The sequence below is a fragment of the Bidens hawaiensis genome, unplaced genomic scaffold, assembly GCF_021521415.1.
Source record: "Bidens hawaiensis isolate Kalapana, Puna unplaced genomic scaffold, B.hawaiensis_p1.1 tig00044130_1, whole genome shotgun sequence".
NCBI lineage: Eukaryota > Viridiplantae > Streptophyta > Magnoliopsida > Asterales > Asteraceae > Bidens > Bidens hawaiensis.
The window spans coordinates 5,532-23,924 of NW_027497827.1; the positions used below are offsets into that span (position 1 = coordinate 5,532).

The 18,393-nt window shown below is 34.3% G+C and overlaps 2 protein-coding genes across 2 annotated transcripts; both read left to right on the top strand.

Annotated features, from left to right (window-relative positions):
* Positions 1–1,299: 1,299 nt before the first annotated feature.
* On the top strand, positions 1,300–6,016 carry LOC143594731 (patatin-like protein 2). Its single transcript, XM_077073969.1, has 7 exons — positions 1,300–1,519; positions 1,617–1,798; positions 1,873–2,059; positions 2,554–2,718; positions 2,887–3,189; positions 5,514–5,686; positions 5,772–6,016. The coding sequence occupies exons 1-7, from the start codon at positions 1,379–1,381 to the stop codon at positions 5,953–5,955; spliced, it is 1,335 nt and encodes a 444-aa protein (XP_076930084.1). The 5' UTR covers positions 1,300–1,378; the 3' UTR covers positions 5,956–6,016.
* A 2,053-nt stretch (positions 6,017–8,069) lies between these two features.
* LOC143594732 (polyadenylate-binding protein RBP47C'-like) lies at positions 8,070–12,051 on the top strand. Its single transcript, XM_077073970.1, has 6 exons — positions 8,070–8,770; positions 9,833–10,313; positions 10,661–10,716; positions 10,817–10,947; positions 11,163–11,259; positions 11,593–12,051. Exons 1-6 carry the CDS (start codon positions 8,378–8,380, stop codon positions 11,752–11,754), a joined length of 1,320 nt encoding a protein of 439 aa, XP_076930085.1. The 5' UTR covers positions 8,070–8,377; the 3' UTR covers positions 11,755–12,051.
* The last annotated feature ends 6,342 nt before the right edge of the window (positions 12,052–18,393 follow it).

Here is an 18,393-nt window from a genome sequence, read left to right on the forward strand (position 1 = left end):
AAGGTGTCTCTTGTCATAGTACTAAGTATGGATACCAATGACCCACATATAGTGGGTGGATATCCACGAACCTAATGCTTTTTAAAAATTTAATAGATCCAGTATATTAGATTTTTCAATCACCTCATGAATAATTTATTGGACCCATGGCCATAGTGTTAGAAGTTAGGTTGATTTAGACTATTTAGTGGTAAATCCCATTGTTTTCCAACTAAGAAATCCTTGGTTCTAGTCTTCTAGCCTCATTCCACATGATTTTTGGCTTTTTATTAATTTTAGTTTAAATGAACACACTATGGTTCTCTTTAATAAACTCATATAGGAGCACATCCATTTAAATAACTTACACGAGGAGGTGAACAGATCGGAAACTGGATTATTGTTTGTTTTGTGGAGCCCAATTTTAAAACTGTTTTTAGAAAAATAAAATGGTTTAAATTTTAGAACAATTTTTTTTTTACAACAGCAACAATATTTTTAGAGCAAATTATACGAACACTAATTTGAGTGGTTTAATTTGTTTTTGAATTTCATTTAGGTTGTATTTTTACTCTCAATTTTTTTACTAAAACATGTTTTTCCCTAAATTTTAGATGATGTTATAGAGCATTCTCAACCCGTTCTCATTCCCTATCTCTATAATTATGCTAAAAAACACTATGTTTCTTTCTTCTGTTCAATTAAATAATATTTTTTATACATTTATCATTACAGTTTTTCTCTTTCCTCTACTCATAGCCAATCCAACAAATATTAAAAAATAAATAGGGAAACAACATTTCTCTTTCCACCCTATAATTTAAACTCACAACTTCACCCTATCATTTACAAACTTTCCTCGTTTAAAGGGAATAGGATGAGAATGCTCTTAGTATTTTTAAAATAACAGATTTATTATGTTCTTCACATTGACCCGACCCAACTAACGACCGACATGAAAATTCTAACATTTGATTATTAAAATCTGAACACCGAAAAAATAAGACCTCGTTAGACAAAATTTCTGGATCTACCACCAAATACCAGCTATGCAGCCTTAATTTGAATGACGAAAACAACTACGAAAATTTGATGATCAAGTTGGCTACGTTCACTTTTCACAATAAAGTATTGTGTTTAATAACTTTATTACAAGTGTGTGACAATAAACCTACAATCATTGGATGCCATCTTTACAGTGAGAAATATTTTAGTAAGCAATACTTTCCAAGTAACTTCCTTTCTTTGTTAAACTTTGAGACCATTTGAATTTTGACCCATAAGTTTGAAATGTCTTGCAGCCAATGTAACTTACACAAATATGTTTCAAATCTCCACTCTCTATATATACCAACATCACATAATATAAACCATCTCAAAATCCACACAAAGAGTCACCATGTCTTTTAAGGAAGAACCACGATCACCTTTGCAGCCACCAACATATGGAAATCTAATCACGATCCTTAGCATCGACGGTGGTGGAATACGAGGAATCATTCCAAGCGTGATCCTAGAGTTTCTCGAACACGAATTACAGGTACAACTTATGATTATGGTTACATTAAATTCATCTTCTTTTTTTTGTTTTATTGTAAAAGTATCAGTTTAAAGACTTTTTGAAACTAACCTGACAGATATTAGATGGAAATAACGCAAGGCTTGCAGACTACTTTGATGTAATCGCGGGGACTAGCACCGGTGGTCTTGTGACGGCTATGTTAACCACTCCGAATGAAGACGGTCGTCCGATTTTTGCGGCTAAGGATGTTAAAAGTTTTTATCTTGAAAATTGTCCTAAAATCTTCCCACATGATGGGTATGCATAAGTTGTGTCATAGACTAATTGTACCTTCTGACGTCTTAATTATTAAAGTTCTGCAAAATATGTAGCAGTCGATTGGCTCCGGCTACAAGAGTTATCAAAGCTTTATCCGGACCACGATACGATGGTGAACACCTACATAGGATTATTCAAGAAAAACTGCAAGAAAAACAACTCCACGAAACATTAACAAATATAGTGATTCCAACATTTGATATCAAATGTTTGCAACCAACGATCTTCTCAAGTTACCAGGTATCTACCTTGTTATGGACCTAGAAACTTTATCTAGTGGGTGTCAAAAATTTTGGTACTCGGTTGTCTGTCACTAGGTTTTAGACTTTTTGGACCAGGTCGGGTCAGATTACTCAAGTTTTAAATACGTACATAATCAAATTACGCCGATTGTTATTAGAAAATGCATAATGTAAATACAGTATCCTTGCATTTGCTCTCTACGTGTTTTCAGTTGTTGAAACCGAGTTATTACGTTATCTAGAGAAACTTCCCTAAACAATGCTTTTTCGATATAACTACAACTATAGCCCGTATTTTCACCACAAACCCGATTACACATATCAGGCTTCACGTACTTTATTACACCTAGCTATACTCATATATTGTCTTAGTTAGTTTCAGATAACAAAAATTTTATTTTAATTCACGAATAGAAAGTTATATTTCATTTATATCTTCGTAAAACAATTGATTGCTATAATATTAATATATATTTGTTTTTGTTCGATCAGTTAAAGAAGAACCCGAGCCTTGATGCCAAGTTATCTGATATATGCATTGGAACATCGGCTGCCCCAACTTATCTTCCTTCCCATTCTTTCCAAACCCAAGATTCTGAAGGAAATTTACTTAAAGAATTTAATCTCATTGACGGTGGAGTGGCCGCCAACAATCCGGTAGCCCCTGTATCCTAATGTTGTGACACAATATACGACTACAAAATAACGTTGATCGCACGAGCACATCATATGGAAGTTTTACTTTTTGCATGTAACTTAATCTATCACATGACATTAGAAAAGCTGATAAAATTAACACATGTGGTACGTTATATATTTTTGTAGACTTTGGTTGCAATAAGTGAAGTAACTAAGGAAATAACCACGGGAAGCCCCAACTTTTTCCCAATAAAGCCAATGGACTATGGCCGGTTTCTGGTTCTGTCATTGGGGACGGGGTCACCGGAATTTCAAGAGAGGTATGATGCTATAAAGTCATCTAGTTGGGGCGTTTTAGGGTGGTTGGCTGGCGGTGGTTCGACTCCGTTGGTGGATGTTTTTACTCAAGCTAGTGATGACATGGTTGACTATCATATCTCTACCGTATTCCAAGCCCTTCATTCACAAGAAAATTATCTACGAATTCAGGTATTTGTAAAATTCTTTCTAGTAGATTTTGAATCCTTGTCAAGTTAAGCTACTGCACAAGAAGAAAAGAAGGTCAAAGAGCCTAAATCAAGATAAATTTACCAAGGGGCACCCGTTTAGAACTATGCATAATTAAGAAACACAACATTTGTCTTCCTCACACCAATAAAAGAAAATTTTATTAATTATTTAATTAATTCTATGGAAGCACAATAAACCAACTGAAGTAGGTTCTAAATTTTGAACGTCATAATGTCAAATTTGAAATTCACATGTATAAAAGTATAAATGAAATTAGACACCAAATAATCAAATAATCAAGGACGGATTCAGTGTTGGGTCAGGAGGAGCGTATCACCAACTCAAATTCATATTTTCTTCAATAAACTTCTAATATATTAGATTCAAATATCCCAAGTGCCTCATCCATATCTATACTATATATAATATACCAAACAAGGGCAAATTAAGACACCTTGAATTTAAGGGATTCACAAATCAATTAACATATGGTACAACCTAAATGCATCTAGGATAAGGGCAAACTTGTCAACAACTAAAAGAGATTATTAAATAGTTACATCATTGACCTCTTCACTTTACTTAACTTTTGTAAATTTTAAAAATAGTTACAACTATAATCCTTAATCTTTCACTCTTATATGATTTTTATTTTCATTTTAACTCAGCCCCCTCATTATTTTTAAATATTAATAACTTTTTATGTGCTAATATTTTTTTAAATAAATTATACAATAAAAAAGAGCATGTTTTTATCTTTAATTTGAGTATCATATTGTTATCGTTTTTTTCATTTAAAAAATATCATTTTACGTAGGGGTGTTTGCTGTCTGGTTTTAATGGATTTTAAATTAAACTGTGGGTCAAACCGTTAGTAACCGGTTATGTCGTCGAAAACCGAAACAAACCTTTGAAAATTGAAAATGACCGGCCAAAAGTTAATGAAAAAAATCAATGGTGAAATCAAACCAATGACCGGTTTGAACGTTTTTCGGTTTCAAATCGAACAACGAACATCCATAAACTTGTTACATGATTACAAATGTATGTTTTCCCGCTGCATCGCGCGGGCACTCGTCTATTTTCTTCTAATGCCCCAAACCCAACTTTCTGAACTCAACTTATCAAACGAAAGTTTAATTTTGCTTTTCACAAAATAACAATTAAGCCCAGATTATTTATTCGTTTAACCACTTCATTAATTAGTTACTAATATAGTGATAAGTGCTTGAGCTTAATTTGACCATTATGAAAATTGACCAAATATAAGGTATTCAGAATATCATTTTCTTTTTATAATTTTACAATATTTAGCTTCGTATTTTTTTAATGGTATAGTAAGAGCTTTGAGCTATGATAATTATGGGAAGATTTTCGTCAATTGTAATATATAATTTATTTATTATGTTTTGATGAAATTTATTGCTTACATTTCTAAACATAGTTTATTTAATGTAATTTTTTTGACCCAACCCATGTTGGTTTGGCCCATTTTAGTTTGACCCATTTTGACTTGACATGTTCTAGACTGATCATTTTTTGGCACCCACTTACTTAAATTCCTTGATCCGTCACTGCAAATTACCTGCAAATGATCGAGTTAAATGCTCATGATTCACATGTTTTACAAAAAAAAAATTAAAAAATAAAATAACATAATAAAATAGAAAAGATACATGAAAAATCTTCAAAGTTGAAACATCAATTAACTGGAAAAGTTGAAATCCCTTCACATACATACTCTAGGAAATAGTAAAAGAAAAGAAGTTGCATCCTCTTTTAAGTTTATCCTTTTACTTCCCTTTTTCCCATTCTTTAATTGGTCTACATAAGCGGTCCCTTAAAATGTAACTAATCAATAAGAAGTATTGTTATAAATTGGGAGATATGAGAGTACTAACTTTACTAGTATTCTTTAATTGGTCTACATAAGCGATCTCTTGAAAAGGTAGAGTATTCACTTTACTAGTGAAAGTTAGGGGGTTCAAATCTCACTATTACAAATTTATATATTACAAATTTATATGGGAGATATGAGGGATGACCCTGGCTTGTCAGGGTTCGAGTCCTGATCTCACCCGGTTGCACTGGCTCCTCGTTGTCATGCCGTTTGGCGGGGGTGGGAGCCCGGTTTTATCCGGGGAATCCCTCAATAGGTGGACTGCTAGGGGCTCCGTCCGTTCGGACTCGTGGCCGGCTCAGGCTATGTTTAGCCAATGGGGGCCGCATACGGAATACCCAGCGTTACTTAGTTGGTCGTTCAAAAAATAATATAAGAAGTATTGTCACTTTGTAATTTGCAGGATGACACTTTAAGTGGAGACTTAGCTTCCATGGATTTGGCTACAGAAGAAAACTTGCAGAATCTAGTGAAAGTGGGCGAGAGATTATTAAAAAAGCCAGTGACCAGGGTAAATTTAGGCACGGGCATATGCGAACCTTATCATCACACTACTAATGAGATGGCTTTAAGAAAGTATATTTTCAATTTCTTCAACTTCATTATTCTATAAACATGATTATCTTAAAATAAGAAGTATTTATGTATTTAATTACTACAGGTTTGCATCAATACTCCACAAGGAGAAGATTGTTAGAGAACTCAGATCGCCAAACACTAATCGCGGAAGGGTTAATCCAGGAAAAGGAATCAAAGATCCAACTACATTTCCACAAACATCGTCAAGACTCTCAAAGACGGTTCACCACTCTCTGGCAGATTTACATGAGCTCAACCCAAACTAAAAATTTTAAATTCGGTAGTGTTTGGCTAAATCAATGTACGTTAGTGTAACTACTAGATTGATGTAATAGGATTGTACGTTAGATGGTATACTTTTGCAGTTTGCTTACGTATTGTTATATTCTTATTTATTATAAGTTTTACATTTTGATTATAAAATATAACTTGCAATTAAAAATTATCGTAGAATTAAAAAGATCTATTTCCAAACTAGTTAAAAGATAAAAACATGGAATTAATGTTGTTAATTAATGCTTTCTTTCTTTTTTTTGTTTTTCTTCATGTAGTAAACAGTTTCTTTTTATTTTTATTCATTATGCAGATCATATATAACTACTAAACTAAAATGTTAGATTCATATTAGTAACTTAAAAACTTATGTTAGTGTGGATTTATGTAAACATGTCTCCAAGTTATTTGAAACACCTTCATTTACCTTTTCTTTTGACGACTAAGACAAGTTGAATGTGTAAATCAGATTTCAAGAAAGAAAAATTAAAATTTTATTGGTCCATTCATTACTTGAGTATACGCATCCAGTTAGCTTATAATCTCACTGAATGTGTAAACCAAATTTTAAAAAAGAAAAATTAATACGCTTTGATCCTTTTTAATCGACCCTAATTAGCTTATTTGGTTCGGGTCAGGTGAATCGGTTTCATATTTGGAAACTCCTAACGCCGGTCCTCTCCACGTCATGCGTGACGGGGTTCACATGGGCTCGGTCACACGAATCATGCACCCTCTTGCCCAATTTGATTTTTCTTTTATTTTTGTTTTTAACAAAATTTATAAATGAAATGGTGGATCGAGAATAGAGTATAACAAAGGTTGAATGGTGAAAAAAAAGCTAATGTGACGAACGGTCTAGAGTACTGATGAAAAGTGGAGTATAGTGCATCGACTAAGTAATGAGCATATTCATACAAATAATTGGGGTAGTGTGCATGTGGTTTCAAGAAGCTGGGTGGCAATAAGGTTGTTCTTTATGATGGGGGTATCGAAGTCCCTCCACAGTGCCACGTGAGCACTGGGCATCGAAATCCCAACCTATAACTCCTCGTTGTGGTTTAAAACCTCTTTACCACCCCAATACACACACACACACACACACACACATATATATGTATATGAGATAGATAGAGTGAAAAGGAGGGGCCCACCTCTTTCACCATCCGCGCCCATTGTTCCAAGTCAGTCACCCCCTTTCAACGCTCCTCGACGGTGTTTAATTAGCACCAAGGGCGCCTCGAAACCACCCTTTTCCGCACCCATAGCAACAAGCCTAAAGGAGCATTACCCTTCATTGCTAATCAACCTTTGTTGATTCGAATGATTTTACGTATAATCGCTCAAATACAAGGCATTGCCCTAGGCTATACTGTTTTGGACAAAAATCACTCAAGGATAATGTATCCAAATTCGAAATTGTGAGGTCTAGTGCTATGATGATAGTAATGAATATGTAAACGAAATAATAATGAACACCAGGATTTGTTACGAGGAAAAGCCCTTGATCTTGGTCGGATCGCCGGCACAAAAACCCCGGGTGATGACAAATCATCTATCACCACTTTATTAATCAAAAAACAGGTTACAATGGTGGAGATTATGATCAGTGATACAATATTTTCTATGTGTGTGTGTGTATTGCTGATTTCGTAGAGAGCAAAGTGTATTGTTATGTTTTTGGGTGTGTTTATTTAATTGACAATTGATATGCTTGTTTGAAGAGATACACATGCGGTTAATAACTTTTTTCCAAAACCCACTTATAACAATAACCAGAAATAGTATAACCAAGTTTGGAAGTTCAAATCCTTCATATGTAAGTACTGATGATCTTATTCTTGAAAATTTAGGAAGTACTATTAAGAAAACCTATAACATTCTAGATATTTTTCTTGGAACTTTATCATATATATCAAGTGTCTTTCAAGCCCTTTATTCACAAGATAATTGTCTTCGAATACGTTTGCATGTAATAGTTTATAAATATTTATTCAAAAAGTAAAAAAAGAAATTGTCTAAATCAAAATATATTGCAGCTAAACTTACTAAAAAAAACTTTTGTAAGTTGAATTTAATTTAAGAAAATAAATAATTTCAAGTAGCCTTTCCTGAATAATAATATAATACCAAAACAAGGAACTCATCAATTGCGGCCGACTAGCTAAAATAGCATTCTCCCAATGCTTACCTCATATCACGTACATCAACGGCCCATATCACACACCACCATTTAATCCAAGGGCTCACAAATCATACGCGTCACGAAGTAGGGCTTCCCATCAACCCTTCTCTAACCTCTTATTTCTATCTCTCTCGAAACTCTCTCTCTCTCACTATAACTATAAACAACAAACACATCATTCTAAATATTATTATTATCATTATTATTCTCAAACTCTCCGGTTGTTAAAGATGCAATCCAACACCAACGGCGGCAGTGTTTCCGAACCATCCTCTGATATTCCTCAGCCACAATCCCAGACAACAACCACCCAGGTGGCTACAACCACGGCGCCGGCGGCTGTCGGCGTTGGGTCACAATGGGCTCCGGTGCAGTACCCGGCGGCGGCCATGGTAATGCAGCATCCCATGATGGCACCGTCTCCTGGACATTATCCGATGGCTCCACACTACATGCCCTACCATCCACACCACCTCCCTCATCCGGTGCCGCCGGCTGCGTCACCCGCCGCCGCCGGTGGCGGTGGTGGTGGGTCCGGTGAGAACCGGACTGTTTGGGTTGGTGACCTTCATAATTGGATGGATGAAGATTACCTTCGTAGCTGTTTTGCTTCCACTGGCGAGGTATTATTATTATTATTATTTGTTGATTAGTTGAGTAAATCTTGTTATTTACAATCACTTTTACTTAATAATAAAATATTTATGACTGTTTAATATTATTTGATGATAATAATTGAGGTTATGATTTTTGTTGATATGCATTGGCCGTCTTTGCTGACGGTGGTGGTGGTGGTGGTGGCCGGAGACAGTTGCCTTAGATGATGGTGACGGTGGACACCACCATGTCTGGCAATGAATGATGTACACCTGTGTTTTGCTGTTTTGTTGGTGAATTGAAAGTGACCTTTATATGATATAAGTATCATTATTTAGGATAGTATAATAATCAAATGAATATTTGTTGTGTTGGGTTTTAAAGTACATGAATGTTGAGTTAATGAAGTCAACTAAGTTAGTTAATGCATTAGCACTTACTTTTGGAAATAGTACTGTTTTCACTGATTTGATAGAACTTGAAGTTGAAGAAAACATTGTTAAGTGTCCAAAATAACAACTTATTTTCAGTTTTTATTTTTAAAAGAGAAATACGTTGGCATACTTTGTGGTAAAAATTTATTTCAGATTTTTTCATAAAAATGTTCAAAATTGCAACATATTATTAAATTTTATTATTAATGGCAACATACTTCTACTTTTTATACTATTTATAGTTTTATACTAATGTTACATATATATAGTTGGTATAACAATATAAGTGGAATTTAGTATTTTGCTATTGCAATAAAAAAAAATTTAAGAAAGAATAATTATACTACTGATTATGATTTAAAATTAAATAAAGAGATCTACATAGATAATTAACTAGATCGTCTGGAACCACTTATGTTTTCGAGTATGATGATTTTATTGGTAAAATGTAGAAGTTTGTTGATATTTTAAGAAAGGCAAATCTTATATATGCGAAAGATTATAATAAGTTTTTCTACCTTACATTATAATTAATTAAAAATTGAGATACACATTTGTGTGACCGATAAAGGATCATTTAAGTTGCAAAATGTGATATGTATATGCTGTTACATTTGCTAACACCTTGTTGTTGCTTTGATATATATATTTCAGGTTGCCTCAATCAAAGTCATCCGCAATAAACAAACTGGTTTCTCAGAGGGATACGGGTTTGTGGAGTTTTATTCACATGGTGCAGCCGAAAAGGTTTTGCAGACTTATGCATGCATTGCTATGCCTAATACCGAACAACCATTCCGTTTGAATTGGGCAACATTTAGCATGGGAGATAAGCGTTCGAATAATGGCTCTGATCTTTCAATATTTGTAGGAGATTTAGCTGCGGATGTAACCGATACTTTGTTACATGAAATTTTTGCTAATAAGTATAGTTCAGTTAAGGCTGCTAAAGTTGTCATTGATGCCAATACGGGCCGGTCCAAAGGTTATGGTTTTGTTAGGTTTGGAGACGATAGTGAGAGGACTCAAGCCATGACTGAGATGAATGGGATTTATTGTTCAAGCCGGCCCATGCGTATTGGTGCGGCTACTCCAAGAAAATCATCTGGTTATCAGCCACAATATGGTTCACAAGGTACTTTTTTTATTCAGTATGAAATGTTATTCAATGTACGTTTGAAGATAGAGGTGTAATTAATTAAGAATCCCATGAACACTGTACTAATATATATACTTTTAAGTCTCAACACATATAATTATATAAACATTTTTTTAATGACAAATTACTACAATGAACCCTCGCCATTTTAAAGAGACTACACCTTAGTTAATAAACACACCTATACCATTGGGCTACAATACCTTTGGTACTCATATAAACATCTAATAAATTTTGGAAAAATCTACAATTAAAGTGTGACTATACCTTATAGCTTCTAATCTTCAAGTTTTTATTTATATACTTTATTCGCTATTTGTTAGGTAGTTATATGTCAAATGGTGGCTCTCATTCTGAAGGAGATTCTAATAACACAACGGTCGGTATAGATTTTTTTTTCATGTTTATATATTTAATTAGTGGAAAGTAATCTAATCATTATTATTATTTATTCGTGGCTAACCCTTAATTTGTCATAGATCTTTGTTGGAGGACTAGATCCAACCGTAAGTGATGAGGATCTTAGGCAGCCTTTCTCCGAGTTTGGTGACATAGTTTCGGTGAAAATACCCATTGGAAAAGGATGTGGATTTGTACAATTTGCCAACAGGTACATCTTTTTTATTTTATGATATTTTTTTCATTAATCAAAAGATTGCTGAAGTAACACTTAAAAGTTAATAATTTGTGACCAAAATATCATTGGTATGTGTCATAATCTTTGAAATTTTGAGCTTTAATTGATGCGTCTAATTATGTGGCTTTTGGATCTTTAAAAAGAGGTTTATAGTGTTTGTTTTTTACCCTTCTAACACATATTTGCAGAAATAATGCTGAAGAGGCGCTCCAGAAACTAAATGGCACTACAATTGGCAAGCAAACCGTGCGACTTTCTTGGGGACGTAACCCCGCAAACAAGCAGGTGAATGCTTTTAATTTTGTATTTTAATTTTTCTTTCTAATAATAATATTTGTCAGGTTTCCTTCTTTAGAGAAAAATAAGTTCATGCTAATGCTAAAACCTCTAAGGTCATATAGAAAAATTAGACATGAAACTTTATGCATTATAAGCATGTACATTGGCATTAGGCAATTTTTGTCATGATGAACCGATAAACCTGCTTGATCGACCTGTATGATGTGTTTCTTTTTAGCAAATATTTGTTTGGTCCATTTTCATATTAATGAACTGAAACGTTAACCTCTATATGTTCTTTGAACTAATCTCTCACCATCTATTTGTTTAGATTTACAGTTTAGAAACGATTTTGGGAACCAGTGGGCAGGGCCATATTATGGAGGGCATATCTATGATGGGTATGATTACACGATGACACCACCACATGACCCGAGCATGTATGCTGCAGCTTATGGGGCTTATCCAATGTATGGCATTCATCAACAACAAGTAAGCTAATCGACGTGTAGGTCGGCAATCAAAGATTTAATCAGCAAAGTCTCAGCTGGATAGCATCAAGTTAAAAAATGGTCACAAATTTGTGTTCCATTTAACTTATTTTAGTGTGTCTTGCAAGTCTAGAATGTGCCTAACTCTCTCCTCCCTCCAAATATGGAGTGGTGGTTGAATTTTGACTACATGAGGTAGTTTAGTAGGGCTCAGTTAAAACATGTGTTTCTTTTCTTATATGTGGGATTTTAACTGTAAGACTTTGGTAATCTTAATAAACTTCATCACAAACATCTTATATGGTAACTTGTACGTCTTTGCTTTCATGTTTTAATAACTTAATCGATTGATATAACTGCTGTTTGATGATGTATAAAGGGGGTAATGCATTATATGGATTTAGAATAAATTTCTTTGGCTTTAGTTGATAGGAGATTGTTGAATGATACTTTGAGCTAATGAACCGTATAATCCTAATAAATCGAAAGCCTATATCAAAGTGATATGCTTAAGTTCATATAATACATTTAATGCTAGTGGGTGTGTTTGATAGTACAAGTGATCAGTTTATTTCTTCTAGTTGAGATAGATTTGGGTAGATTAACAAACAAGCTCTTTGATTTAAGCAATCGAAAACACTAATATCGTTTCAATAGCAGATTCAAGAAAAGTGAATGGGTCTTAAATATCAGGATATGACTTAAAATAGCTAGATTATGGTGTAATCTTCATTCGTGGCCAGTGGAGATACTTTGATTGATATATTCTGGATTCTCCCAATCGTTTTTAGATGGTATCTTATCGTGTATACCTGGGATTAACATGTTCGTGTTCGGGTTTGAGATACAGGTACACGATAAGTTTCGTGTTCTTGTCTTATCGTGTACGGTACACGATATGCCAGCCCTATATTGCATATCTTACAACAATTTATTTATTATGTCAATTGTCATGAAATTTAACGTTTATTATTACTCTAATCCAAAACTTCCCATGTTAGATAATGTGATTCATTTAGTTGAAACTTTTGTCGTGCGATAGGCCTTCGATGGATTGCATTGGTGATCGAGATTGGGGAATATTCACTAAGTTTAATTGTGTCAGTTCTCTTATGTTTATAACTAACTTTTGAACCCCATGTATTACACATGATTTGTCAAATGATAAAAATAGATAAGGTCCGTTATTTCAATTGTGAATTTCAAAATATCTATAAATTAATTTAATGGAAAAACACAAACGGGGTTAACGCAAAGTAATAAAATAACATGATTTTAATGGAAACCTCATATATGAAAATAACATTTAGTTTAATAATAAATATAATTCACGCTACGTTATAACCCACTTGACAAAATTGGTTTTGACACATTACCTGTAGATAACTAGAATTAATGAGATGAAAGATTGAGAATTAGAAGAAATATGAGCTTGATACCTAAGCTTTAATATTTTTTTATTAGTATAGTAAAATAAGATTTTGTCTAAATTTTATTCTTGAAATCTAAAGTTTAATTATGTCAATTTACTTATGTTTATAGTCTTAGATGGGCTAGGACTAGATGAAAGCCCAATCCAATCAGCCGAATTTGAATGCATAGCGACCTTTGAGTGTACAATAAAGTATAACCCAATGAGCGAAATGAAACTAAAAAGAATAAAAAGCGCAGCTAGTTATGAAAAATATTTTTTGAAATGACTTGTTAATTTAATGACGGATTTAAAACATAAATTCAGGGGTTTCTTAAAAATATTTCTTGGACCTATGGGTATCATAATATTTGCTATGAGATATCTGATACATAAAAAGGCAGAAAAGAAAAACAAGTTGCCCTAATTTTACACTTCGCCGACAAAATCAAAGGATAGCTCGGATTGCCCCTAAGCCCTTCATGCATCCGCCCTTGTGTTAGTTGTAACCCCTAAGTTAGTGAAAAATAAGATGGTATATTTTTCTTTCTTTTTTATTTTTCTAAAAAGGTGGAATGTTACTTTATTAAATTTTGACTTAACTTAATTGGCAACCAGTTATGATTTAAACAAAAATCAACACACATTCGTTAAAGTTGATCGTGCTGATGATTTTTTTCATACTCTTATTGACATATTTAAGGAATTTCATATACAAAAACTGAGTTGGAAGACTTTTTCATAAGTATGTTGGTTTTTTAATAGTATTAAACTCTTAACAAATATTACGAACTGATAAAAATCAAACTCCTAATTTATAGGTAAATTCTTAACGTACAGACAAGGATTCCGTCGGTCGGACTGTTTTTTTCCGATACCTGGGTTCGTCTCACTTGTTACCTCAATTATTTACCTGTGGTGTTGTCACAATCACCATGGATGCTTCAGAAATAACAAATTGCTGTCAAGGTCATGTTGACACCAACTAAATTATTGGCACGCTACACCCCACTGGACCCGGTTTTATAAATGTCTTTCCTCTTTATATCACTGTAATTCTTACCCCATGCACTTATGGTTCACCTACTTCCAACTCTTGACCTTAGCTAACTCGTGCTAGACATGGTCATTTTAACCTATTTGTGTTGAAACAGTTTAGTATTTTATTGGTATAATTAACATGTAAAATATAAAAGTTGGCTAAAAAGAAAAGGTTAAATGGGCATGTAGTAGTTTAACAGGCCGGCCTTCAAATACTTAGTATATGAAGGTCGTATTGGACTAGTTAGGTAGACAAAGATAGAATAATTAGGAAAAACCATAAAAATAAAAATAAAAATAACTTGAGTTACGAATGGAGCCCATATTGAAAGGGAAAGCTTAATACCATCTATTGGAGCGGAATACCATCTTCTAGGGCTTTGATTTCAATAGTGGATATTTTCCCACAACCTTAAGGTATGTTTGGTTAAACATAATGGAATAGGGAAGAATGAAATAGACAAGGGAATAAAATGACTCGTTACCTTTCCTTTGTCTTTTTAGTTAACCTATAGAAATGAAATAAATTATTACTTTATATTGTTTGATAGGAAAAAAAACGTATGAATGAGAGAGAAATTATAAAAAAACTTATATCTCATATTAAAAAATACTTAAAAGGATAAATATTGCAATGCCGATAGAAAAACACATAAAAAACAAGACTAGGTTTGTAGCAATGTTTTAAAAACCGGTATTTTACTTGTATCGGATTTGGCTAAAAATGGGGCAACCGGTTAAACCGGGTTATACAGGAAGATTCAACCGGTTAAATAGTTTACCTTATAATTTTCTATAAATGTAACTTCAATCCAAAAATAACCCAAAATTAAATGATTTCATAACAAAAAATAATCCAAAATTTAATCCATATTAAAAAAAAATAATGAAAAAGCACTCAATTTAAAAAAAAAAATTGTCCTAAAGCTTACACGTTTGAATGTTAACTGTTGGGTTAAATGTAATTTTGAAAAAATATGGGCCGCAAAAAATCAAAATTTATCGGACTTAAAACCGGTTTGCCGGTAAAAACCGGTATTTTAGACAAAACTGTCGGTACGATATTCTAGCAAACCGGTGAAAAATACCGAACTAAAAATACCAGACTGCTATGTGAAATCCGATTTAACCGATTCTACTAGATTCTACTGGCCAGTTTGAACCGGTTTTTAAAATACTGCTTATGACTTTAACTTATGCACTTATTTATGTCTTTAATTTTGGTATTTACAAAAGTTTTTAATTACGAAAATCTAACAAATTTGTCAAATTAAGAATTTTCTATAAAAGGGCCCTACTAAACTTTCTTTAAGAATTCTCACTATTATATTTGGCGTTTCCACTTTGTGTCAAAAGAATTAATAAGTATTTGCATTGGATTTTCCTTTTTGGTAATTTTTGCTGTGTAACAAAAGTTTTATATATATGGACAAGACTTGTGAACAAAGGATAGTGGGGATTCTGAACAAGTATTCGATGAGAAGGCGATGTGAGAATAAGTGAGATGCAAGAGAAGGGACAAGGTGGTCACTTTTGTTGATTGTAGCATGTGGTTGCTTTTACACTTTACCATGCATGGTCCTAACACGAAGGCCACCACTGCACCACCAGGCTCCACCACTAAATCCCCATTTTCCAAAATGGCTCCAGAAACCTATGGGGATGGCATGGACCTTTTTTCTGAAAAAGGTAATAACTTGTGCACTTCCATTTTTTTGACTTTCTTTGTTGGTTGTATCATATGGTTGAATAGGGCTGTCTCAGAGAATTTATATGCCTCAACTGAGCCAAAATAAAAACGTCCGTAAACTCTAACGACTAACGAAATATTATAAGCAAAAAAAATCTAGGTCTTATGTAAATGGGTTTTTTTGTTTGATATAAACAATTAAATTTTTAAATAGACTTACTTGTTTATGATATAGGTAGTGTATAAAAATAAACTTAAAAATGTCTCAAGTGAGAGCAGAACTTGCAACCTTTTGATTAGAACTCATACCGCATTACCACTAGACCAACTTAGTTATTGTATAATTAGATTAAAAGATTAAATATACATATTTCTTTTTCACACACACATATATATATACATATAATTTTGTGCCCCTAAAAATTAAGTGCCCCGGCCGGTTGCCCACATTGCCCTATGCCCGAGTCACCCCTGTGGATGAAGATTATGTGACTCAAAATTGAGAGACGCTGTTAAATAAAGGAGTATCATTGATGAATGGTTTTTGACGACCAGGGGCCCTTGGTAATTGCCACTATATTACCAAGAATAGAACAAATTAAATAGAAAAATGAAAATATTGTTTATTAAACACTATTACGGTATTTCATGGGTGATTACTGGTGGATTACCGAAGATATTGTCCGGTAAAACAATTTTGTAACGGAAAATCCGTCACTAAGCCATCACAAATTGCCATAATAATTCAAATTGCAAATATAAGGTCTATTATGAGTTAGCAAGACAAACCTAGCATCACTCATTAACATATACTCGTAACAAGGCTTAGTAAAGTTCATAACTATGAACTAGGCAATGTATTACCTAACGTAAGCCATTAACACCTAACATTGTTGATTATACTTGGCATGACGTAATATAACCTAATATGACACATTAACAAAGTTTAAGGTTAATTGTGGTCGTAACGATGAATTACCTGGGTAATGTACTAACGTATCACCAAAAACATAAGTCTAATACGACTTACTATAACCTAAAATAACTTATTAGAGCTTGCGTAACTCACTAGCACATAATGACTTAGTATCAGTCTTGATAGTTATACCATGGTGAAGAAACACTGATCCGCTCCCCGGGTATGGGTCCTGGATCAGGTGAGTCCACAGGGTACAATACGATAAAGACTACCACGATATGAGTAAGGCTTCCTAAAGTCCAGTGACCGAAACCAGCAAAACAGACACCGTGAGTCTCGTTACAGGAAGAACAAGAGGGGGGTCTTCCTGTAACCACCCTCCGGCGTGAGAATCAGTAACGTTCGTAATGAAGAAAGTACTGATGTATAAAGACTAAGTGTAGTCAGAATATATGTGAGTGAATGAATGAATACCTTATATCGTTTGACAAGGTATTTATAGCCGAAGGATGATGGAAGATGATTGGGGCAGTTGTCCTCTTCTAGAAGATCTTTGATAACCGCCTGGACACGTGTCTTCTTGTGATAGGTTGGGCTATGCGTCCCATGTGCATGGGTATAACAACCTGGACACGTGTCACCAGCTGATAGGATGGATCATACCCTGACCATGTGCACGGTTATAACTACCCAGCCACGTGTCTTCTTGTGATAGGTTGGGCTATACGTCCCATGTGCATAGGTATAACAACCTGGACACGTGTCACCAGCTGATAGGATGGATCGCACCCTGACCATGTGCACAGTTATAACAACCTGGCCAGGTGTCCTTTGTTCATTGGTTAGTATGTCACGTATTCCCCAAGTAAGAATCATGAGCCTTTCTTCTAGAAAGTATTTGAATGGTGACAGCTGTCCTACTGGCACTATCCTCCAGTTATTTATGCGGACATACGTCCTGTCTTGCGGATGACTTTTGAGGACGCCACGATGCTTTCGCGTGTGTTATGAGAACGTTCCTCCTTACTCGTAACATGCAGGTGGCCCAAGTGTCCCGCAGGTGGTTTATAAGAGGGTTCTCTATGACCCGCGGGTAGTATTTAAGGGTATTTGGGTATTTTTGGTACCCTACCTCTACAAGTCCCCCCAGTCCAGTGTTTCTTCCGCGTGAAGTCTTTGTGCGGGTGAAATTCCTGGTCTTAATGTATGTTTTGGGGATTTTTGTTGTTCGGGGGTTAGGTAAAAAATATCTTCTGTTGTATGGATAATCATGAAAAAAGGACAAGTTGACCACTCGCAGGCGCGTGAACAGATGATGGAACGTTTTTGACGGCTGTCACTGTACCCGACTGTGCAGTTTTTTCTCTTTTTCGAATTTCCCGCGTGACGTGTCAGTCGCTGGTTGGGTGATATTTTTCTCTCTCTACTATTCATATCTCATCGCATTAATTGCGATGGGTATAAATAAGGAGAGGCTCCTGCTTTTTGAAGTTTTATCGCTTTTTCCGTCTGATTATCTTCTTGCTTTCTTTCTGACAAAGTACCGATCTTTCTTATATTCTTTCTTTAAATCTTTCTATAATGTCGA